Below are 25,470 nucleotides of genomic sequence, written 5' to 3'. Positions count from 1 at the left end.
GATTTAGAATCCCACAATCTAAAAATTTTTAAACACAATTACTACAAACAACCTGAAACAGAGAACAATGATTTTTAAAAACTGACAACTTTTCTTGCGATTCCGAGTGCACTCTTTAAACCTCTCTTCATTATGACAACAATTCTGTGATATTGTTTTCCATATAGATAATAGAGAATGTGGTGGTCATTCCTCAGCAAACTTTCTGCAAAGTTCCAGATAGTGACGATTTTGAGCTTTTCAAGCTATGTGATTTTTCCTGCAGCTACTTATTAAACTCTGCCATTGGAGCCTGAAAGCAGTTGAGGACAACATATTGATGAATGAACATGGCTGTGTTCCAATAAAACTTAATTTACAACACTGGAAGCATCTGGAAAGGAGGTGTAAGAAGGTTGGTGAATGCTCCACCCAGTAAAACAACCATTTAATTGGTGAAAATTACTAAATACAAAACAAAAACAATTTAAAGTCTCTGGAAATTGTTCTGAGGTCAATACAACAAATGGAAAAATATTTATTCAAGAAAGTCTACTAAAACTTGGTATCCGAGCCACAACTCGCTTGTGTTCCTTACTACCTCAGTGTGACCTAAGTTTTCCTATCAAGAAGATGGGGTTTCCACGGCCCTAGTCTATGGCTATGTCTGAGAGGCAATCCACTGGCATCTCCCATCCCTCTCAACTCTGTGTTGCAGCCAAGATGATTGGGGCTCTCTTCCCACATTCAGCCCCTACTCTTCGGGTAGAAGTTCTGTCCCAGTTACAGTAGGCTAAGAATACTGCATCTAATGTCTCCTTTCCCTACCTGTTTATAAGGCAGAGATTCCATACTGATGTGGTAAGCTAAGAAGATTAGGGTGCACCATTCCCATCTAGTGCCTGTTTCTAGGTCTGGAATGTCACTCTGAGAGAAGGAGGCCAAGGGTCCCTACCCCTATTAGGGTACATTGGTACAATGGTCTGGCCAGAGGAAGAGGTAGAAGAGAGAGCTCTATAGCTCTCCCCACAGGAACTAACTTCATCTGAAATAAGCATTAAGAACTTCATGCCTAAGGGCATTGTCAAAAATAATAGAGAACTTGACTGAGCATTTAAGAGCAGGGCAATAGTTCCATGATTCTAGAAGCAATAATCCAAATAAATGATAAAACCAACTAGAAGTTTAACAGAAAGAATCAGAGTCAAAGACAGCTAAGGGTCCTTCTGAGGTCTGAGTAGTCTCCAAATATTAGTGTTACTCTGTCCTTGTGAAAGGTCCAGAATTTTATTGAATCAGACTGCAGAGCAAGTTATATCCCAGGGCATTATCAAAAACAGCACACTAGGTGCTAGGAGATAGCACAGTGGTAAAGCACTTGTCTAGAATGCTGGGGGGCCCTGGTTCAATCCCTAGCATCACAGAACAAAAACAAAACAGTGCATCAGTCAGTTAGCAGTTGGTGAAGGTTAATAGTTGTGTGTAATATCGATAAAGACAAAATAACCAGAAGCTTAATGAAGAGATCAGGGACACAGACAGTCAAATAGAGCCTGGCTAATACCATTGTGGGGGGAAGAATGGGGCTTAGAGTGGCTACGCATATGCCCACGATTGTGACGTCCAAGGAGTGATTATCAGTAGCTGCACACTGCAAGGGAAATAAATAGCCCAGTCAAGTCAGTAAAACAAATAAACAAACAACAGCAACAAGAACTGGGTCATCAATATCCATAATTTTTTCAATGTATTATCTAAAAAGATCTGTTTTCAACAAAAATTCTGAGACAGGAAAAGAAAAAAGGAAAGTGTGACCCTTACACAGGAGATGTGACAGAACCTGCCTTTGAGGAAGCCCAGATGTTGGACTTAGCACACATGATCTTAAAGCAGCTATTATAAATATATTTAAAGAATAAAAGAAAACTGTATCTAAAGAACTAGAGGAGAGCATGAGGATGGTGTCTCACCGAATAAGAGAATATTATTAAAAAGAAAGAATTACAAAAGAACTAAATTCTGAAGTTGAATAGTATAGGAACTCAAGCAGTAAATTCACTTGAGGGCTCAATGGTAGGTCTGAGCTAACAGAAGACACAACCAGTGAACTTGACTATAGATCAAAGAAATTCATACAATTTTCATATAAGGAAAACGTACAAAGAAAAATGAACAAAATCTTTGGGAAACATAGGAGACATGTAAGCACATTGAAATATCCACAGTAGAAGTACCAGATGGAGAGGACACAGGTAAGAGCAGGAAGTAGTCAAAAAAGTAATGGGTGAAAACTTCTAAAATTTAATGAAAAACATTAACCTACACACCTAAGAATTTAAAGAACTCCAAGTAAGGTAAACACAAAGAGATCCACACTCAGACATTTGATATATTCAAAATTGTCAAATATAGATAAAGACAGAGAGAAAATATTGGATATAACAAAAGAAAAATGACTCACCATGTACCAAAAACATTCTGGAGAATTAATGATTTCTTAATCAGCAATAACAGAGGCCAGAGGTGGTAGTGTTAACCAAGAATTTTATATCCAGTAAAAGCTATCTCTCAAAAATGAAGATAGAATATATTCCCAGACAACAAAAATTGAAAGAATTAACTGCTAGTGTACCTAGATATAAAAAAATACGAACAGGCATTCTGTAGGAAGAAAGTGAGTTACATCAGAGAATAATTCAACACCCCCCACCAACCGTTAAAAAAAAAAAAAAAAACCAAGGAGTGCTAGATATGGACAAATTTCTAGAAAGGTACAAACTGCCAAAGCTGACTTAATAAAGTATACAAAATTGAAATAGATGTATAACAAGTGAAAAAATTAAATGAATGATTTTATAACTTCCCTCAAATGAAAGTTTAGGCCTAGACAATGTCATCAATAAACTCTACCAAACATTTAAAGAAAATAAATGCAACTCCTTTAAAAACTGTTGCCCAAAACAGAAGAATCCCAATTCATTCCTTGAAGTCTCTATTACCCTGATGCTAAAATTGGACAAAGATATCACAAGAATAGAAAACATTACAAGATGCTATAGACCCACATCACTTATGAATATAGATGTAAAAATCCTTAAGGAAATAATAGCAAACTGAATCTAAGAGCATATTGAAAGGATTATACACCACAATCAAGTGTGATTTAGCCTAGAAATAAAGTATAACATCTGAAAATCAATGTAATACACCATACTGACAGAAAAAGACAAAACCAGATGATCATCTTAAAACTCAAAAAATTCTTTGGCAAATTGCTGCATCCTTTCATGAAAGAACATCTCAATATAGATCATGGAAATCTATGAAATACTTACAGCAAATATTATTCTTAAGGTGAAAGATGAATACTTTCCCCCATGTCTTAGTCAGTTCATGCTGCTATAACAAAATACCACAGACTGGGTAATTTGCAAATAGAAATTTATTTCTCACAGTTCCTGACAGAGCCCAAGATCAAGGCACTGGTGAGGACTTCCAATATGGCACCTTGTTGCTTTCTCCTCCAGTGGGGAGAAATGCCACTTCCTCACGGAGTAGAAGGGATAGAAAAGCAAAAAAGGGGTTACTTAGTTCCTTCCAGCCCTTATTCCATCTATGAGGGAGGAGCCCTCATGGCCTGATCACCTTCTAACGGCCTCATCTCTTAGCAGTTTTGAGAATCAAGCATCAACATGAACTTCAGGGGGCCAACCCTAGCACCCTATGCCAAAGCAAGGATGTCTGCTTGTGCCACTTATATTCAACATTGCACTGGAAGTTCTAGCCAGGACAATCAGGCAAGAAAGAGAAATAAAAAACATCCATAATGAAAAGAAAGAAGTAAAACTATCTTTATTTGCACATGACATGATCTTTTGTGTAGAAAATTCCCCCCAAATCCCCTAAAAAACTATCAAGGTTAACAAACAAATTCAGCAAGATTTCAGGATGGCAAGATCAATAATAAAAATCAATTACATTTCTAAAATAAATCAGTTTTATTTCTATAATTGGCCATGAATGACCTAAAAAAGAAATTAAGTGAACAATTCCATTTATAATAACATCAGAAAGAAGGAAAAAACCCTTAGGAATAAATTAAACAAAGGAAATGCAAAATATCTATTAAAATTACAAAACATTATTGAAAAAAATCAAAGGTCTAAGGAAACTGATCTCATGTTCATGCATCTGATTGTTAATATGGTAACATTCTCACATTGATTTACAGATTAAATGTAATTTCTGTCAAAATCTCAGCTAGAATTTTACAGAGGTTGGGAAACTTTTCCTAAAATTAATATAGGAAGTCAAGGAACCTAGAAGAATCAAAAATATTGAAAAAAGAGCAAAGTGGAAAGACTTATCATCATTTCCCATTTCAAAACTAGAGTAATCAAGACAGTGCAGCCCTAGCTTAAGGGCAGACAAACATACCAATGAAATAGAACAGAGTCCAGAAATCAATTTTTACATTTGGTCAATTGATTTTTCACAAGTCGGCCAAAATAATTCAATGGAAAAAGAATTGTCTCTTCAGCAAATGGTGTTGGGACAACCGGAGATTTACTTGCAAAAGGACAAAGTTGGACCCTTCCTCACACCTCACACAAAACTCACCTCAAAATGGACCACAGTCTTAAATGTAAGCACTCAAACTCTTAGAATAAAACAAAGTAAGTCAATTTTCTTGGCCCCAACAGTAATGATTTGTTTGTTAGATAACACACCAAAAGCACAAATGATAAAAGAAGGTAGACAGGACTTAATAAAAATGAAAAACTTTTGTGTATCAAGTGATGTTATCATGAATTTAAAAAGAACCCACAGCATGGGAGAAAATATTTGCAAACAATATATCTGATAAGTCTGACAAAAATTCTTGGGTATAAGTCCAAAATATATTTTCAAAGCCTCTTAGAACTCAATAATAAAAAAGATAATTTAAACATAAGCAAAGGATCTGAACAGCTATTTATCAAAAAAGGAAAAAGAGATAAATAAATTGCCATTAAGCACCTGGAAAGATGCTCAACATCACAGGAAGTGAGGGAAATGAAAATCAAAATGCCAATGAGGTAATACTTCGCACTCACCAGGGTGGTAATAATAAAGACAACAGCAAGCTCTGGGGAGGAGGTAGAGAAATTGGAGCCTTCATACATTGCTGCTAGGAATGTAAAAGTGTGCAGCCCCTCTGGGAAATAGTCTGACTCTTTCTAAAAATGCTAAATATAGAGATATCTATATTTAGATATCACAAGATCAATGATTCCACTTCTAGATGCATATCCAAGAAAAATGACATGCATGCAATGATTTGTATATGAATGCTCATGCACTATTTCTCATAATAACAGCAAGTGGAAACAACCCAAATGTCCATCAACTAATAATTGGATGAATAGAACTAATAATAATATATCTGCACAATATATTATTACTCAGTTACAAGGAATGAAATACCGATACATGCTACAACATGGATGAAGAGTAAGTGAAGAGTCACAAAAGGTTGCATGCTGTATAATTATACTTATATAAAATATACAAATAGAAAACAAAATCTACTAAGACAGAAAGTAGATATCAGCGGCTATCACGGGCTGTGGCAGGAGCAGGATGGATTGGTGTGATTGCTGATGAGTAAGGGGCTTCTTTTTGGAGTGACAAAAATATTCTAAAATTTGATTGGTGTGAGGATTTTACAACCCTGTGAAGATCCTGAAAATCATTGAATTGCACACTTTAAATGAGTGGATTTATATGTTAATTGCATCTTATTAAAGGTATTAGTGGGGAAAAAAAACAGGCAGCAACGGAACTGGTTTTCATGACATACATGAAACAACCGGTTTGCCAACACTTGCTCTAGCATGTTGGGGAAATAGTTTCTTTCTTTTTACTATTGATAATTTATAGAAATCATTGATGATGTCACCTGAACACTGAGGATAATCAGATCCATAGAAACTGCTGTCTGGTTTCCTTGATGTGGATTTCAGAGGACAGAGTTCTCTCAGTCAGAACTCTTTGGATTAGCAATGCTCAGTAAGTGTTGCTGTCGGTGCAATATTCTGAGCTTCATTCTGTCTTTGATGTTGTCGGCATTTCATGTCAAATTAGAAAGAAGTTTAAATGTTTTTCCAGTGTCCTCATCATATTCACTTCTCTTCATTAATTGGACTGTCAAACACTCCAAGATCCTGCCTGCTACCTCTCTGATCTGGATCTCTACCTCCTAATGACTGACGGACAGACTGGGGTTTGATATGAAACCTTTTTGTTATTGTTAACAATTAACATTTTGAAGTCAGAGTTATTTCTATTGGTTTCTTTCTCTTTACCTGTTTTTATGTGAACTTTCTTTCTTTTAATAAATAATTTGAAAATGGTAAAAGAAGGTCATTTTACATACACACATGCAAACCAGAAGTCTGTAATTTTTCCCTTATTTTGTTGAAGCACTCCAAGATAACTCTTAAAATTGCAACTCAAGAGGTGTTTTAAGGCTTTGTCAACATCTTGGCACCTCGTTTTCATCCAGGTTTCTCTCTGGTCTTTGCGCATTTATCTTAGAGCTTATTATTATTATTATTATTATTATTATTATTTTGTCACACATATGTTGTGAGGCTATGACATCTTTTAAGCAACAGATTATCTTGTGAAGCTGTAGCCTCTCTAAAGAAATATGCACACTGGATTTCTTTAAGGTACTCCATCTAAAAGACAAGCCCCTAAAGAAAATGACTTATCATAAACATACAAGTGCTGACCTCAGATACAGCTGAGGCATCTTTTTCTCAAAACAATTTGAGGAAAACGAGCTAAACCCAGCACATGGTCTGCTTTGACCTTGGATAACCTGGCAGAGTGGTAGTCAGAGTATTTCTGGAAATTACTCTTACAACTGGGTGGACATAATAATTTAATTATTAATGTAAGAAACTGAGAATCATGTAAATAAATGAATGGATAATTAGAACCCAAATCTAATTTCTCTGTAGCTCAAACTGCAAAATGCTCTTGGTCACTCTAATGCCAGCCAACGGAAGAAGTGTATCAAGGGGAAATAGAAGTGAAAAGAGAAGTGATCTCCATTGATGCTGGTGAAAATATCTTACTTTTGCAAAATTCACAAAAACATATGACCAGGGGAGTACATTGCTAGGCCCCTCCAAGGGCTTTGGAAGGAGCTCATGCAAGTGAGGGGCCCCAAAGCTTAAGCATCATAAGCTTCATGGTAAATCCACCTCTGTACCTCCTTCTAAACCTTTTGCTGGTTTCCCACTATGATAGATGAAATTAGTGTTCTGACTGTGATTCAAAGGCGCTGTAGGGATGACCTCTACTTCCTCCTCCTGCTTCATCTCCCACCACCATGACAGCACTTGGGCTGACAAGCAAGGAAGAGGTATCAGGTAAGGGATCACAATGAACTGAATGCTTGTGCTAGCCCTGACCCCATCCCAAATTCATGTGCTGAAGTCCTAAACCCCAGTGTGATGGTGTAGAGAGGTAGAGCCCTTGAGACATAATTAAGTCATGGCCCTCATAAATGGGACTAGTGTCCTTATAAAAAGAGATAGAGATGCTCTCTCACTATCATGTGAACATATGGGAAAATGGAAACCTGCAAACCAGAAAGTGGACCATGTTGAAACTCTGACTGACCTTGGACTTCCCAACGTCCAGAACTGTGAGGAATAATTTTCTGTTGTTTAATTCCCTGAGTCTATGGTATTTTTATAGTCCAAGATGACTAAGACAGGGAGTGAGACATCTGTCCTGGCACATCTGACTTCACATCTGTGAAAGCTGACTGGGGCAGACTCCAAGTCACTGATGGCCACTAAAACCAGGGACCAGGAGGTTGAAAAAGGTCACACAGTGGCCCCCTTCTTGGCTGGGTTCATTGGCCCCTAACCTGGAAATTAGGAGCTAGGCAAGACCACTTAGACCCTGCCCAGTTCCTGTGGGTCTATGTCCTTGGCCACCCTGGACCTGCATGTGTAGAGGCAATGCATGGACATGTAGGTGCTATGATATGAATGAGGTTGTAGCCCCCAATGGTTCATGTTTGGGAGACCTGATGCATAGTACAGCCCTGTTGAGGTGGTAGACCTTTAGGAGAAAGAGCCATGTGAGAGGTCACTGAAGTCACTGCCCTTGGAAGAGAATAGGGCAGCTCTCTAGGAACCCCCTGAGACCCTTGGAAAAGTGAATTGTTATAAGAGTGAGCCCAACCCCAAAAGTGCTCTCTGACTTTCTGTTTTGAGATTTGAGCTCTCCCTCTTGCACACGTTAGTGATACTATCCGCCATGAGGTCCTCATGATTGCAGGCACTCTGCTCTTGAACCTCCAGAAATGTAAGCTAAATAAACCTCTTCTCTTTATAATAAAAAGTTATCCTGCCTCCAGTGTTCAGTACAATAACCAAAACAACAACAAAGGACTAATACAATAGGAAACAGAAAAACAAAGCAAAGCAGAAAGATAGGGAAAAATCACCCTTAAAACTACCATCTGGAAGTCAGCCCTTTAATATGTTGGCTTATTTTCTCTTGGATAACTCTTAGCATTTAACAGTGTTATTACTCTGGATGAACAATGTCATACTCTGATCTCTCACATAGGATCATAAAAGAAACATGTTTAAAGGTATTAAAGTGCTCTATATGCATATGGTTAAAGTCCTAAGCTATGGTTTGGATCTGGAAAAAGCTGACTCATACCGTCCAACCAGGAGTGCACAGTGAATGAGCTGTATGCTAAAGGGTGGAGGAGGTGGCCCATCTGTAGGACCTGCTGCTTCTCTCTGGGTTACCTCTATGTCTAGAATATCAATTCAGATGAGTTTTCTCTCTGAAATAATAGTGGATACTCAAAATTGTGAGTAAGTGGGAAAATTGTGAGTAAATGTGAATAATGAGGTGATGGAGTTCAAGAGGGGCAAGATGTACTTGGGATGACCCAACAGAGCACAGAAAAGGAGGCTGCGGTCCAAGGCTGGCTGTGTCCAGAGCCTGAGCTCTGTGTCACTGCCTGCCAGGGATCGGGGGGATGAAGAGGGTCAGCTGAGTTTGGCAAAGCCCTGGTCACTGAGATAGTTTCATCTGGTGACCTGCTGTTTTTCCAGCGAGGCCAGATTTTCCCTTGCTCCTTTCTCTTTGACCCTTGGATTTCCTTAGAGGAAAGGGAAGATAAGGAATGACTGCTTTCTGCTATGAGCTGAATGTGTCCCCCCATAGTCCATAAAGTGGAAAGTCAACCCCCACTGCAAAGGTGTTGGGAGGTTGGATTTTAAGAGATGCTTACATCATGAGAGCTGTATTGGAAGGAGGTACCAGGTCAGCTGTGGGAAGGAGGTACCAGGTCAGCTCTGGCTTTACCAGCTCCCTGGAATATTACTAAAATCTCATCTCTCACTTCCAACATTTTACTAAGTTTGGGGCACAGCTGAATCACCAGGAGCACTTCTTAAAAATACCACATCCAAGGTCTTCAAACAAAAAGTAATATAAGAATGTTCAGTGCAACATTACAACTGCCGAAAGATGGAAAAACTCAAATGTCCGTCAAAGGATGAGTGGATAAACAAAACATGGTATAACCACGCAATGGAATATTACTCAGCCATAAAAGGAAGGAAGTACTGATCCATGCTACAACATGGACAAATCTTGAACACATTATTTTAAGTGAAATAAATCAGACATCAAAGTCATATATCATGTGATTCCACTTATATGAAATTTCAGGGTAGACAATTCTATGGATAGTAGATTAGTAGTTGCTCGGGACTAGGGGAAAGGAGAAGAAGGAAGGATGACATGATTATCCTTTGGGGTGATAAAAAAAAAGTTCTAGAGCTAAATAGTGGTGATGGCTGCCCAATATTGTGAATGACTAAATACCATTGAACTGTGCACTTTAAAAGTGAGTTAAAATGGTGAAATTTTATTTTATGTGAATATTACCATAGTTTTAAACAGAACAAAATGAAGCAAAATGCTAATGCTGGGCTCCTAAACCCTACCTTCTGGGAATTTGTTATCTTTAAAACATTCCCCCAGAAACTAAAATTAGACAGCCCTCTCAGTCCTAGACCAAAGACCTGCACTGAGGAACCGCAGGCCCATGTGATTTGGGGAAAGTCTGATGCCATGGGACATGCACTGAAGTTTGCTCCCTACTCCCTGATGTCCCCTGATGGCCAGTGTAGCTCTGGAGGGGCCCAGCCCTTCTGGGAGGAAATCCAGGCTAAGGGTCATTTGTATCTGTTAGCCTCCTGGCAAGTGACTGGTCAAGGAGCAGGCATGTGACTTCACCATAACCAGTGAGAATCAGTGCTGGAGTTTTGGTTGGGTCAACAGGGAAGGAGAAGCCCTTCTTTCTATAGATTTGGAAGGTGGGAAGTGGGCCTGGGGTGGCCGTCTAGTGACTTTGAGGGATTAATATGCCTGATTAGGGACAAACACAGAGGTCCTGAGGATAGAAAGGCTAAACCTCATGCAGTGCTTGGGAACCCAGTGGTCATAGGCTCCCAATGCTGACCTCAGGGTGAGATGACCCACAGTCATCCACAATGTACTGGAGGCTTGAGACACAGTAAAGGGATTTGAGATGCTAGATTTGCCCGGGCATTGTAAGCACAGAGTCATGACAAAGACAGAGAGCACAGGTGTGTTTCTTCCGGTCTCTCTCTTCTTATAAAGCCACTAAGATTCAATCATGAAGTTTCAACCTGATGCTGGCTGCCTGCCTTCTGCTCCAGTCACCCTCAAAAAGCCCTCAGTCCTGACTTACCTTGCCAGGTGCACACATAGTCCCATCCAGAGGGGGTCCCTTCTTGGTCTTGCAAAAATAGGGATTGTCAGGGTGGCTGCACCAAAGCTGTTTGCAGGGATCGAAGGTGCGGAACTGGAAGAAAACACCAGCAGCTCACTAGGCTACCTTCCACTCTGGGGGACCACCCAGGGGTGCCACCCTCCCCTCTGTGACAGGCCTGTGCAGCTGGGGGATGCTGTAAACTCTGCATGATTCTGGGACCACAAGGACCATGTGCATACAGGGCAGATGCTGCAGTGTCCTGGTGCATATCTGAACCTCCCCAACCTCCATCTTCAGAGGCTGCATACATTGTGGAGCCTGGACAGCCAGCTAGGAGGCACGAGAACTGGATGGGAAACCCTTTGGCCCAGGTAGGAGTTGTTGGGGATCTGAAGGGTTGTCACTGCTGGACCCTCTGGGCATGAACTTTTTCTCTGTCATGAATCTGCTGAAGCCCTGGTGAAGCCCTCTCCACTGCTCCTACAGTCTCACCCTTGCTCCAGCCTTGGCCTCTGTCCCCCTCATAACTACCTCTTCCATGACCTTTCTGCTTCATTCCTCCGGGGTGCCCCTGAGAAATCCAACTGAAGCTCAGATCTGTCTGTGCTGTTCCCCTATTCAAACCTTTGTAGAGCCCTCCACGAGAAATGAGTCCACCCTGCTCTTTAGGAAGTCAGGGAAGGGGTTAGATCTCCTGCTTCAATACCCAACTCCACCACTTGCATCTCCCATGAACTCAGGCAGGTCATCTAACTGCTCCAGACCTCAGTCTCCTCATCTATAAAATGGGACTACTTTGCTTGCTCTTCCTGCAGTGCTTATGAGCATTAAGTCACACCAACAGACACTAAAACTCCTGCCCCACCACCTCAATTCTGATGACTGGGCTCCTGCTGGTGGCTGTGCCCTTGCTGAAGTCCTGGGAACAACTGGATGTTCTCTGCATGCTGTTCTTGCTCTTTAGGCTTTTGCACCTTCGATTCTTGCCTTCTAGAATGCCCTATCTTCCTTCTTACACTTTACACTTCACTTCCTCCTGGGGAAGCCATCCTGAACCGTGCAGGCTTACACAAAGGCCTTGCCAGGCTCCCCTATCCCTTGCTGACCCCCTGGTCTCAGCCTTGCCACATGTGTACTTCCTACCCAGGTGGACACTTGGGGCCCCAACCCCAACCTGGGTCTTTTGTGAGGTGGAGAAGCCTGGCAGGATCCAGGAAAGGGTCCCCCTTCACAGTCCCTGGAGGTGCCACTGGCTTATGGGTGCTAACACTCACCGCGGTGCACATCATGTAGCCCAGGCCAAAGTCGAAGCGGCACTGCTCGTTCATGGAATAATGCAGCCCTGGGAGCTGGGGCAGGGCTGGCCAGTCATGGGCGAAGGGGTCATCACGCAGGCAGTCATAGGAGCTGTGAGGGGACATGTGGGTGCCATAAGCAGCTTTCAGTGGAACTGGCCATGCAGCCTATAAGGCAGCTGAGGCCCTTTCTGGCGCCGTCATGGTGAGCTGCCCGCGTGCCCCAGCCTTTGGATGTGCTGCCTCAGTTTCCCTGTTGTAACACTTTTCCTTTGTAGAAGATACCAAGACCTGGCTTGCATGGATTCTTGACTGGTTCACCTGCCAGTCAAGACTGGGGCCCCCAATATTAGACTTTTGCAAGTGCACCCTCTTCTATCCCCTGCACTTCACACTGCAGGACCTGAAATCGGGGAGCTCAGGCTAGACCCAGGCACACCCAGGACTTGCACCCTCCTAGAGCTGAGCCCAGGGACTGAAGGGTCACCCATGGGAACACCCCTGAGGTACTCACTGCAGGTAGCGGCTGAGCTCCTGCTGGCTGCAGCGGGACCAGTGGAAGCGGTGGAAGGCAGCCTGCACCAGGGGCGCCATGATGCTACCCAGTCGCACCTCGTCGCCACAGCGGTTGCCCTGACCATCGTGTTCCATGCCCAGCCTGTGCAGGGAGCAAAGTAGCTTGGCTGGGTCCTCACCTGGCTGCACTGACCTGCCACCTACACCGTACTCAAACTCTAGGAGGGCATCCCTCAACCTCCTCCCAGCTGACCTCCTCTGAGCCAGGTGGTACCGACTTTCCACCTGTTAGATTCTTTTAAGTCAGAGTTATTCTGGGGAAGAGGCATCCAGCATGCAGCGTCTCAGGTATCCTATCTCCAAGGAGGGCCACTGTGTGGCAGAGGCATCTGCGGCCCCTAATGTCCCAAGGATTCTCCCTACACGTTTATCAGAGTGGGCCCAAGCCCTCTCCCTTGCATAGCCCCAGCATCCTTGTGAGGTTTCCCACCAACCCCTCTTGAGCCCCAAGATTCAGAAATGCCTGGGGCATGCACACTTGAGCAGAATCATGGCTTTCTAACCTTGTTCAAGCATCTCTTACCTCAATGACTCATCTATAAAATGGGGGCAATGAGTCCACCCTGCCCCATGGCTTGCATGGGACTATGGTATAAGGACTATAGTTCCTGTCTGGCCCCAGGCAGCCTCGCAGCCCTTAGGTGCGTCCTCCTTTGATTTGTTCCTTCAATAAAGAGGATATCCCTGCAGTCCAGGATGACAGGGTATCATATCCAAGTGATTTTCATCCACAGCTGTCCCTTTCAGGACATAGAGGAGAAGTGGGCAGCCAGGGGAGGATCCTGGGGTGTTCCCTCTAAGCCCCGACCTTCCCCAGACAACAAGGATGGCCAGGCCACTTACACGTGGCCAGTCTCATGGGCCACCACAAATGCTGAGGAGAAGCCGTCCTCATGGTTCAGGGTACAGCTGCGGACGGGGTGGCACATCCCGGTGACAGGAGCATAGCCTGAGAGGAGACAAAAGGCGGCTCCAGTTCCCAGGCCCAGAGTCCTGCCTGAGGCAGCCCCAGACCCTGTAAAAGCCTAAAGGAGATGGGCATCCCGAGTGCTGCTTCTCCAGGACCCATTCCCATGGCAAATGAGCAGAAACTGCCCTCTGCCCAGACAGCCTCAGAAGACACCCACCCCATGCCACTGGTCCCCAGACCATCACCATCCAAGCCTGGAAGCCAGCTGGCTTGCTCAAGTCCACAGTTTCCTGTAGCTGGGGTCAGTTTCCTGGTCCAGGTCTCCTCTGCTAGGACTTGTCTGCCACCTTGGCAGTTCCTGCCTGTTGTTCTCACTTTTCTACCTTGTGGAGTGTCTTTCTGGCCCCTGAGCAGCACAATTTACATACCTTTTACTCTGCTAGAGCCATCCTGGCCCTTCACTTCTCTGGCATTACATCCTCCAAGCCTATCTCCTCTGCAGGGTCTTCCTGGGGTCCCCCATGTTTTTTCTGGTTCTCGTCTCAGCAGGGTGAAGCATATGCAGGGCTTTGTGTATCAAAGGGGTCTTCTACTTACATAAATACCCAGGGGCCTTAATAAATACCCTGGAAGCCAGGCAAATATGCAGCCCCAATTCTCAGTACCTTAAGCTAGATTCACTCTTGCCACTGGGAGATACCAAGGCAATTTGTTTAAAGAAAAGGAGGAAGGGAAGGGGTAGGGGGAGGAAAGAGAAGGGGAGAAGAAAAGGATGACTTTTTTGGCCTGGGGTATGCTGGCTTTGGGACTTGTCTGTAAAAATAAAAATATGAACCAGTGCCTTTTCCTCTTGGAATAAACAGGTCTACTTTTCACTCTGCATATTTAGAGGGAATGGTTCTTAAATCAGTATGCTGGAGCAGAACTTTGAGATCTCTTTGCCCTTAGGAATGCAAAGCATGCATGTGAATATGTGCCTCAGTGTGGAGGACTTTTCATGCATCCCACTTAGTGTTGCATGAGCCTTTAAGATCAAAAAAGGGCACAATTATTACCTGTCAATAAAAAAAATTAATTGAAAGATTTGAAAAGGTCTCTTCACTTATTTTTTCCTTGTTTTATTTTGTAGCTTTTCTCTCCTTCTAGAAATCTTATTAGATAGATGTTATTATCTCCTAACTTTCTCTTATTTCAGTCTTTTTGTCCTTTTCCTCCAAATTTCAGAATGCTCTGCTTTAGAATTTTTTAATTTACCCATCATAGTCCTGATTTCATAAAAATCCTTTATTGTTCTTTAATGTTTCATATCAACTTATTCTGAGTTTGTGGATGTCTTTTCTCAAATATTCTGGGAATACTACTTTATAAAATGTTCTTTCCTTTCTCTGAATTAGCTCTATTTTCTCTGGAGTAAGTTTTCAAGCATCTTGGCTCATCTCATTTCCTGCTGTAAGATTGTTTTGTTTTTTTATTATCTTATAAATCCTTGGCTGACCTTTCACATTTATCTATCTATCTATCTATCTATCTATCTATCTATCTATCTATCTAATCTATCTATCTATGGTACTGTGGTGCTCTACCACTGAGCTACATCCCCAACCTTTTTTATTTTTCATTTTGAGTCAGCGTCTTGCTAAGTTTCCCAGGTTGGCATTGAAATTTATACGGGCTGGGCACATCAATTTGCTTCATGGATTTCAGGGGGATCTAATCTACAACCTCACTGACACATGTTATTGTCAGTCTTTTTGTTTTGTTTTGTTTAGCAATTTTATTAGGTGTGTCATGGTATTTCATTGTAGTTTTAAATGTATTTCTCTAATGTCTACTGAGAGTGAGCACCTGTTCATGTATTTATGGGTCATTTGTATTTTATTAAGAGCCTGATAAAGTCTGTTGCTCATTGTTCTACTGGATTGGTTTCTTTAATTATTATTACTATTATTACTATTGATCTGCAGGAGTTTTTCATAAACTTCAGGTATGTCCTTTATTAGACAGATGTATAAATATTTCCCTCATGGATTAATGAACAAAAGGTTTAATGTTAATGTAGTACTACCAATCTTTTCCAAAGAGTTAGAACTTTTTGTCTCTTTTTAAAAAAATCATTTCTCTTAATCCAAGAACATGGAGATATTTCTCCAATACAGGTTGAGTAGATCTTATTCAAAATGCTTGGGTCCAGAAATGTTTCATATATCATATTTTTTCAGATTTGGGATACTTGAATATATATAAAGAGATTAATGAGATATTTTGGGGATAGGACCCAAGTCAAAACTAAATTCATTTATGTTTCGTGTATGTGTGTGCGTGTGTGTGCGCGCGCATGCATATGTATACCTTAAATGGATATCCCAAAGGTAATTTCATATGATATTTTTAGTGTACCTGCATTGTGACCTATCACATAAGGTTAGGTGTGGAATTTTCCACTTGTGGTGTCAGGTCAGTGCTCAAAAACTTTTGTATTTTGGAGCAGTTCAGATTTCAGGTTCTCAGATTAGGGATGTTCAAAATGGATTATCCTCTGCAAGTTTTATTTCATTTTTTATACTTAGATCTAAAATCCACATGAGTAATATTTGTATATAGATGATATTTGAGAAATAGAATGTCAAGCTTGATTTCCTATTTTTTTAAAAGGGCTCTCTTTGCCCTCTACTCTGGAGTGTTACTTTTGCAATAAATCAAGTGTTCATGCATGTATAAGTTCAATTCTTGACTCAATATTGGGTTCTAATGATGTATCAATCCTTGCATTAAAAATATACTCTTTACTCTATTTTATAAGTATTGAATACATTGTTCTTAGTCATTTGCTCTTGGCTACTATTGGCCCATTGAATTTGTATATAAATACTAGAATCAATTGGATTCTAATATCTTCCAAGTATTCTGCTGGAACTGAACTTGCATTGGTGTGCCCTAGAGTACAGTTGCATTGACTCTATAGATCAATTAGGAGAAAACTGTTAACTCTACATTAGTGAGTCTCCCTATCCATAAACATGGCATATCCATTCCTTTATTTAGTATTTTATAATTTCTTTCAAAAATGTTTTACAGTTTTCTAATCTAGATCTTGGACATATTTTGTTGTACTCATTCCTAGATATTTTCTGGTTTTTATTCTATTGTAAATGGCACTAGTTTTTAATTTTTAGTTTCCATTTATTATTAGGATGTAGAAATTCAATTTTTGTATGTTGACATTATCTCCAGCAACCATGATCAAACTAACTAGAAATTCTAATAATCTTATTCATTTATTCTTTTGGGTTTTCTATATATACAAGTATATCATCTTCAAATGAAAGCTTGCTAATTTTCTTTGTGATCATTACGTTTTCATTTTTCTTTCTCTTCTCTTATTTCACTGGATAGAATCTCTACCACAATGCTGCATAGAGATGGTGATAGCAGGCATTTGTGACCCATTCTCAGCCTAGAGGAAGGGCTTTCAACATTTCATCACTATATATGGATTTATTGTAAGTTCTCTGCAAATACTCTTTACTATATTAAAGAATTTTTCTTCTTTTCTAGTCCCATGGAACATTTGATCATAAATGGATCTAGATTTTTCTCAAATATTGTTTTGGGACCCACTGAGATAACTATATATCATTCTTCTTTATTCTGCTAAGTGATGAATTTCAATGATTAATTTTCAAATATTAAATGAACCTTGTATTCCTAGAATAAACTTACATTCACTGTAATATGGTACCTTTTTAATACTCTGGCACCAGATTTGATTTGCTAATAGTTTGTTTGGTACATTGTGTCTACATTCACGAGGGATGTTGGACTGTGAATATTTTTTCTTTTAATGCCCTCAGATTTTGTTATCAAACTTATGCAGTTCTCATAAAATTAGTTGGAAAATGTAACTTCTCATTCTCTAGAAATTTGTGTGTGATTAGTATTATTCTTCCTCAAATATTAGGAAAACTTACCTGGGAAAGTTATAACACCCTGGAATTTACTTTAAAGAAAATCTTAATTAAAAAATTTAATTTCCTTAATAGATATGACACTATTTGGATTTTCTACTATTTTCTCAGATTTTATATTTTTCCTTTCATCTAAATTAACATATTCTTTGGCATAAAACTGATCAAAATAATTTCTTACTAGCTTTTAAAATTCTGTAGGATATGTACTGACTTGCATTTTTAAATTTTTTAAAAAATCAGCATTGCCAGGAGTTTTTCAGTTTTAATCCATGTTTTTCAAAGAACCAAAGTGGTTTTGTTGCTTTTTCTTTTTTAACTACTGCAGTTTTTCATTTCAGCAATTTTGCCCTTATCTTTATAATTTCCTTCCTGCTACTTTTGTTGCGCTTAATTTTCTGTTCTTTGTTAATTTCTTGTGATAGATGCATATGTGATTGACTTTTCAGTCTTTTTTCCTTATAAATGCACATAAGGGTATAAATATCTAATCATAATTAGCTGTATACGCAAAATCTAATATGTCAAATCATCATTGTTATTGGTTTAAAAATACATTCTAATTTCTACAGTTATTTTCTCTTTCACCCATAGATTATTTATAAGTGTACTGCTTAATTTCCAAACATTTAAGGTTTCTCATCTTTTTATTCCACTGTGGTCAAGGAATACACAACACATAATTTTGATCTTTTACATTTTGTTGATATTTCTCTAGGCCCAGCATTATTTGTTTCCGTATATTTTCTTTTTCTTTTCTGAGTGCTGGGGATGAAACCCAGGGCCTTGCAAATGTTAGACAAGCATTCTATCACTAAGCTATACACCAGCCCTTCTTTGGCTACATTTTCATGTGTTTATTTATTTATATGATCATTTATTTTCTAATAGTCAAGAAGTATAGAATTTCTATATTCTCACTATAAATGGAAACTAAAAAATTTAAACTGGTACCATGTGCAACTGAATACAAGCCAAGATATCCAGAAATAAGTGTAACTTGACCTATCAATTATGTCAAGTTTCTTAATTCAGAACTTCTTTAGTTTTGCCAATTTCTTTTTTTTTTAATTTTTTAAAAAATTTTTTTAACATTTTTTTCAGCTGTGGTTGGACACTGTACCTTTATTTTATTTATTTATCTTTATGTGGTGCTGAGGATTGAACCCAGCGCCTCGCACATGCCAGGCAAGCACTCTACTGCAGAGCCACAACCCCAGCCCCAGCTTTGCCAATTTCTTATTTGTTGTCATATTTAACTAGGATGGTAGACTTGTCAATTTCTTCTTTTAGATCTGTCAGTTTTATATAGTTTGAATCTTTATGTAAAAATCTCTAAACTTTTAAAGGTTGGCAACTTATTCAGATTTTTTTTTTCAGAAACCAGTGGAAGCATATGGCTCTGAAAATCATCTTCAGACACTGCCTAATTTTTTAAACTATTTTTAATATCTTTATTTTATTTACTTATTTTTCATGTGGTGCTGTGGATCGAACCCAGGGTCTCACACATGCTAGGCGAGCGCCCTACCACTGAGCCACAACCTCAGCCCCCAGACACTGTCTAATTTTTGAGCTGGCAGGTTCCGCCTCTATTTGAATCTTTCTTGACCCTGGGGGTGAAGGATTGCAGTTTCTGGGGGAAACACCAGAAATTCTGGTGGTACCAACACAAACCCTCACCCAGCGAAGGGGGCCACAGCCCCTCCCTGCCCTGGGACTCCTCCCTGGCAAGGGTCAAGACTGCTGAGTGGTCCTCTTGCAAGACCACTGGCTCATCCCCAGCTTTGCTCCCCTCCTCTACCTGCAGGGGTGAAGCTCACCTTGCATGCCTGATGGTCCAAAGTCCTGCCGAGTGAGGAAGATGGCGTGATCGTGATACTCATCATGGCCTGTGTCTGGCTTCTGCTGCAGGTATGCCCAGCGACAGACGTTCTCCAGGCTCTGAGAGGGGTTCCCAATCTCAATGAGGCTCATGGACTGCAGGGGCACAGGGAGAGATGAAAGTGAGGGTTTGGTGTCTAGCAGATTATCTGGGGGCAGAGTTTCTGCACTGTTGACAGACCCTATCCGTTGAAGACTGGTCCATAAGGCACCATGCCCCCTGCCCCGTCACTCTTAGGACTCACCTTACACTGGCTTCATTCTTCATTGGTAGAAAAGGTTCCCAAGTCAAACTTCCTTGCCTGAGCTCCCACATAAAGTCATTGCAGTTTACAGGTGAGGCTTGGAAGCAAAGTTCCGAGGTCATCGAAGGCGTTATATGGTGCATTCACCCCGCCCCTTTCTAGGAGCCCCTGTATCCTATTAGGCACCTATGATTCTATGCAAGTCCTGAGCAGGAGGGAAATGAAATGTGAACCTCACCTCAAGAAGTTCACAGTTCTAGAAAGATCCAGGGCAGGGGAGATGGAAACCCCAATATGGCATCCAAGCCCTGAGGAAGAGGGAGATAGCCTTATATTTTTCCCCATTTGGAGGTATTTTACGGAATGTAACACAATGGAGAAAAAGAAATACAACTGGTAAAACAAAGGGGTCACATGAAGAACAGGAACATAAACAGATCATTCCCATGGGAACCATGAATAAGAAGCCATTGAGAGCAATCAAATTCCATTTTTTATCATGACCACACTTGATAGCGAAGGCTGGCTGCACAGTCCTGCACACATGCTCTGCACTAGGGCACTGGTGTACAATCTTGTCTGGTTTTCACAACCACCTTATGAGATAGGAAACTGAGGCTTAGAGAAGTAGCTTGCCTTGGGTCATGCAATTAAGAAGCAAAGAAGTTGAGATCTAAACTCAAGGAACCTGAAAACAAAATCTCTATTCAACCAACTGCCCCTGTTGCCTCCCCATCTATCATGTCCTCTCAAAAGCCACACACTTCCTTTTTCTCCCCATGATTCACACAGCAGGCATTCTTCTTTCTGCTCTCACCACCAAAGTAGTTCTCTTCAAGTCCTGGTCATGCTCTTTCCCTCTTTAAGAATACATCTGTCCATAAAGTAGGAATGAGCATTCTTGGCAGATATGTATGCAAGTGTTCCATTTCTTTTAAAATTAATTAATTAATTTAAAGTAGGTAAATATGACAGCAGAATGCATTTTGATTCATTGTATATAATTGCAGCACAAATTTTCATTTCTCTGGTTTTACATGATGTAGTGTCACACCATGTGTGCAGTCATACATGTATCTAGGGTAATGATGTCCATCTCATTCCACCATCTTTCCCGCCCCCATTTCCCCTTCCCACTCTTCCCTCCCCTTTGCTCCATCAAAGTTCCTCCATTTTTCCCATGCCCCCCCACCCATTATGGATCAGCATCCACTTATCAGAGAGAACTTTCAGCCTTTGGTTTTTTTGAGATTAGCTTACTTCGCTTAGCATGATATTCTCCAACCACATTCATTTACCTGCAATGACAAAATTTTATTCTCTTTTTTTAAAATATTTTTTTTCGTTGTAGTTGGACATAATACTTTTATTTTTATGTGATACTGAGTATCGAACTCAGTGCCTCGCACATGCTAGGCAAGCGCTCTACCACTGAACCACAACCCCAGCCCAATTTTATTCTTTTCTAATGCTAGTAATGTTCCATTGTGTATATACATCAGTTTCTTTATCCACTCATCTATTGAAGGGCATGTAGGTTGCTTCCACAGTTTAGCAATTATGAATTGAGCTGCTATAAACATTGATGTGGCTGCATTATTATAATATGCTGATTTTAAGTCCTTTGGGTATAGACTGAGGAGTGGGATATAGACTGAGGAGTGGGATAGCTGGGTCAATGGTGGTTCCATTCCAAGTTTTCTAAGGAACCTCCGTACTGCTTTCCAGATTGGTTGCACCAATTTGCAGTCTCACTAGCAATGTATGAGTGTGCTTTTCCCCTCACATTCTCACCAACATTTATTGTTGTCTGTATTCTTGATAACTGCCATTCTGACTGGTGTGAGATGAAATCTTAAAGTAGTGCAACTACTCTAATTAATAGAAATGTTGAACAACTTTTCATATATTTGTTGATTGAATGTATATCTTCTTCTGAGATATACATTCTGTCTGCTCAGCTCCTTAGCCCATTTATTGATTGGGTTTTGGGGTTGTTTTTTTTTTTTTGGTGTTAAGAGTTTTGAGTTCTTTATGTATGCTGGAGATTAGTGTTCTATCTGACGTGAGTGTGGCAAAAATTTGCTCCCAAAATGTAGTCTCTCTCTTCACCTCATTGATTGTTTCTTTTGCTGAGAAGAAGTTTTTCATTTTGTATAAATATGTTTACAAAGTACAGTTGGCTTTCTACCTCCAAGGGTTCTGCGTCCACAGATTCAACCAATCTCATAAAAATTTTATTTACACTGAACATGCAGAGACTTTTTTTTTCTTGTTGTTATTTCTTAAACAACACAGTAAAACAACTATTAACCTAGGACTTATATAGTATTATGGTATGGATATGAAGTAACTCCCAAAGACTCATGTGTTGAAAATTGGATCCCCAAGGCAGCAATACTCAGTCCTGGGGATTTGAGGGAAGTAATTGGATCACATGCATATTATTGGGAAGTGATGGAAACTGTAGGAGGTGGGGCCTAGTTGAGGAAGAAGGCCAATGGGGCCTACCCTGGAAGGGCATATCTTGTCCTCTGTGTCTGTCTCTCTGTCTCTGCTTCCTCAGCTTCCTGGTGGCTATGAAGCAGGCAGCTTTCCTATGACATGCCTTTCCACCAAGATGTTCTGCCTCACCTCAGGCTCAAAGCAATGGAGTCAGTTGGCCAAAGACTAAAAACCTCAGAAGCTGGGAGCCAAAATAAATCTTTAAGTTGATTTTCTCGGATTCTCTGTCATAGTGATGAAAAGCTGACTAATAGACATGGCATTAGGGATTATAAGTCATCTAGATACGATTTAAAATATAGGATACATAGGTTTTATGCAAACACTACATCATTTTATAGAAAGACCTTGAACGCAAGGATTTTGGTATCCTTGGGTGGGGGAGGGAGAGTCCTGGAAGCAAGGGATGACTATCTAACCCCATATTTCTCTCTGTGTGTATAAGGAGATAAAGGGTAATGTTAGTGATCCAGGCAGTTCCAGAAGAAGAAAGAAAGAATTCAAAACAAGGGAAGACAAATCAAGTCATTGCCAGGTGTTATCCAAGTCAATGTTTTAGACCAGTTCACAAGTTCTGAGCATGAAGGCAACTGTGAAGATTATAAAATCATCTCCTGCTCCTAGGAGATGAGATTACTCATTATAACAAGTTGAGCCTTAAGGAAGTTTGTTACTTAAAACTTGTTACTGGGTTTGTTGAACACTTGTACAGAGATGGACACCTCAGGGAAAGCTTCAAGAGGGCAAGGGGAGGTATATGTCATACCCTTCCTGATTTGGAGAGGCATGTGACCAGCTCTGGACAATGAACTGTGAGAGAAACTGGTATGTGTCTCTACTTGGTTGGACCATTTAATTGCCCATTGAGACCCTTCAGAGATCACTCCTCTTTGGCACATGATCTGGCACCATCAAGATAGTGGCTGCTCTGTCACCCAGACTGTGAATGAAAATGATATCAGAATCTTATGCCAATTCACAACCAATACAGCATGAGCTAGAAGTAAATCTTTGCTGTTTTAATCCATTGGTATGTGAAACTTATTTGTTTCTGCAGCATAACCTTGCCCACTCTGACTGATGCAGGAAGAATGGAGGAAGGCAATGGGTTTTCTCATTACATCCAAGCCAAGAGCTACACAGCCTCATCCCAGGGCCCTGCCAGGTAGTATTGACCTCCAGGTAATCTTTGAGTGGTCACATCTCTGAAGGAGGAATAAATGAAAGGATTTGCTTCCTCACTGTCTCCCGGGAATGAACATCATGAGGAACAATCAAGGGTGGGTTTGATTTGGTCCTAAGCTTGGGGCCTTGTGTATGGTTGTACACCTCTAAGCTTAAGATTGCCAGTCTAGGTCCAAATAAAATGGTTAACACAAAGGTCACCAATGACCATTTTACCAGGGATGGCTGCAGCATCTTCCACTGGAGAGCAAAGCCTAGACTCCATAATGCCAACCATGCAGCTCAGTAGACTTGCTGGCCCACCTCCAGGGAAAAGGGCCCTGTTTCTCCACAGCATGTCTCCCAGCCCAAACGCCAGGAGATTGTTCCCTGTCTGCTCTCAGGATTCAAAGTTTCATATTGGGAGAAACAATTCTAATCCCTTCTATTCTGATGCCCTGGTGGGCTGTAGCTCCTTTTGCCTGCCCACTTTTCACAAAAGCAGCCCAGTCTCCCTTTGGCTAAATATCCCTTTCAATTTGAGTCAGATTCCAGGCTCCAGGGTGGGAGAGTCAAGGCCTCACGTATCCCAGAACTATATCCTCCTGACTACTGGGTTGGTTCAGGTGTGAGCAAGCTGGGCCAAGGAGTTGGTATGGCAAGAGATGGTGAGCCTGGAGCTGCTGGAGCCACTCTGTCACCAGAGAGGTGACCCCACCTGAAAATTAACCCAACACAGAGTATAGCTGGGCCTCAAGATGGAGAGAGGATGATTTCTGGTGTTCTCACACAAGCATCTGGGTTCAGCCAAGCCTGGAGCCTACCAATCATAGGCCCATACATTATCTATTAAAACAAAACAAATGATCACAAAACATGATATTCTAAAAACCCAAACATTTATCATTTCATGGTTTCTGTGGGTCAAGAATCCAATAGCAACTTAGCTGGGTGCTTCTGGTTTTAGGTCTCTTATGAGGTCATCATTTAGCTGTGAGCAGAGCCATGGTCACATCTGAAGGATCCATCGGGGGTGGGGGGAGGGTTGGTTCTCAAACTCACTTATGTAGTTGTGGGCAGGACTCAGTTCCTCCCAGGCTGAGAAGGAACTTCTCACTACACCACGTGGGCCTTTCCACAAGTCAGCTCACACACGGCAGCCTGCCTCCTCCACAGAACTGAGTCCAGAGACAGCAAGAGAGTGCATGTCCAAGACAGAAGCCACAGTCTATTTATAACCCAATCTCAGTCCAGCCTATGGTAAAGGGAGGGAACCACTTCAGGGCATGATACCAAGACACAGGGACACTGGGGACTGTCTTAGAGGCTGCCTACCACAAATGTGTTTTATGTATGTGTCAAGAAATTCCTCTTCTGTGAAAGCCAATGCTAAGCTGTTATTGTAACTTGCAGCCAAGAGAATCCTGAGCCATGTATTTCCTGTTTTGGGGTGACCATGAAGACTCTAGTCAAGGGCACTAACTGGAAGATGAAAGATGGTGGCTGGGCTCCAGGGCCGACTGGCTTGTCTTCCACCAGGGGAAGAAGAGCTCTGGCCAAGTCTTTGAAGAGGAAGTCAAGTCCATCCAGAAAGATATACACAGATATCAGGATCAAAGAACAGGTGTAAGGCCATCGGGAAGGGGACAGTCAAAGGCAGGAGTCAGGCTGAAGAAAGGTGAGAATGAGCAGGTCAAGGTTGTGCAGACAGATTCCCTGCACTCAGGAAGTTCTGGGAGAACTCTGAAAACCCAAGTGCCTACAGGGGCAAGATGGGTGGCATAAACCAATGAAGTAAGTTGGCTGCATAAAAAATAAGTCTGTTTTTCATTTTCCCATTTTCCCAGAGATAAGGATACAGGGGAATATTTCCTGATTATGGTAGAGAAAGGCGGGGGGGGGGGGGGGGGGNGGGGGGGGGGGGGGGGGGGGGGGGGGGGGGGGGGGGGGGGGGGGCGGCTCACTCAATAAGGAGTGGTGAGGACTGTAGCAAACCAAGAAGCCCAGGCACAGATGGAGGAGGTGGTGTTTACTGAGCACCAGCTTATGGTTAGCAGGCATGAGCAGAGGCCAAGGTTGCCAAATTGGATGCCTTAAGTCCATTGTTATA

The 25,470-nt window shown here is 41.2% G+C and overlaps 1 protein-coding gene across 1 annotated transcript in view; it reads right to left on the bottom strand.

Annotated features, from left to right (window-relative positions):
- Adamts2 (ADAM metallopeptidase with thrombospondin type 1 motif 2) overlaps positions 1–25,470 on the bottom strand; it is a 250,312-nt gene that overhangs the window by 34,212 nt on the left and 190,630 nt on the right. The window contains exons 5-9 of the mRNA XM_015506380.2: positions 19,386–19,542; positions 13,531–13,636; positions 12,626–12,769; positions 12,091–12,223; positions 10,793–10,906 (exon numbers count right to left, since the gene is read on the bottom strand). Of these exons, the coding sequence (XP_015361866.1) occupies positions 10,793–10,906; positions 12,091–12,223; positions 12,626–12,769; positions 13,531–13,636; positions 19,386–19,542 (654 nt within the window). The remainder of the gene's footprint in view (positions 1–10,792; positions 10,907–12,090; positions 12,224–12,625; positions 12,770–13,530; positions 13,637–19,385; positions 19,543–25,470) is intronic.

This window comes from Marmota marmota, unplaced genomic scaffold (genome assembly GCF_001458135.2).
Source record: "Marmota marmota marmota unplaced genomic scaffold, marMar, whole genome shotgun sequence".
In the NCBI taxonomy this organism is placed as follows: domain Eukaryota; kingdom Metazoa; phylum Chordata; class Mammalia; order Rodentia; family Sciuridae; genus Marmota; species Marmota marmota.
This window is presented reverse-complemented; position numbering and strand designations above follow the sequence as displayed.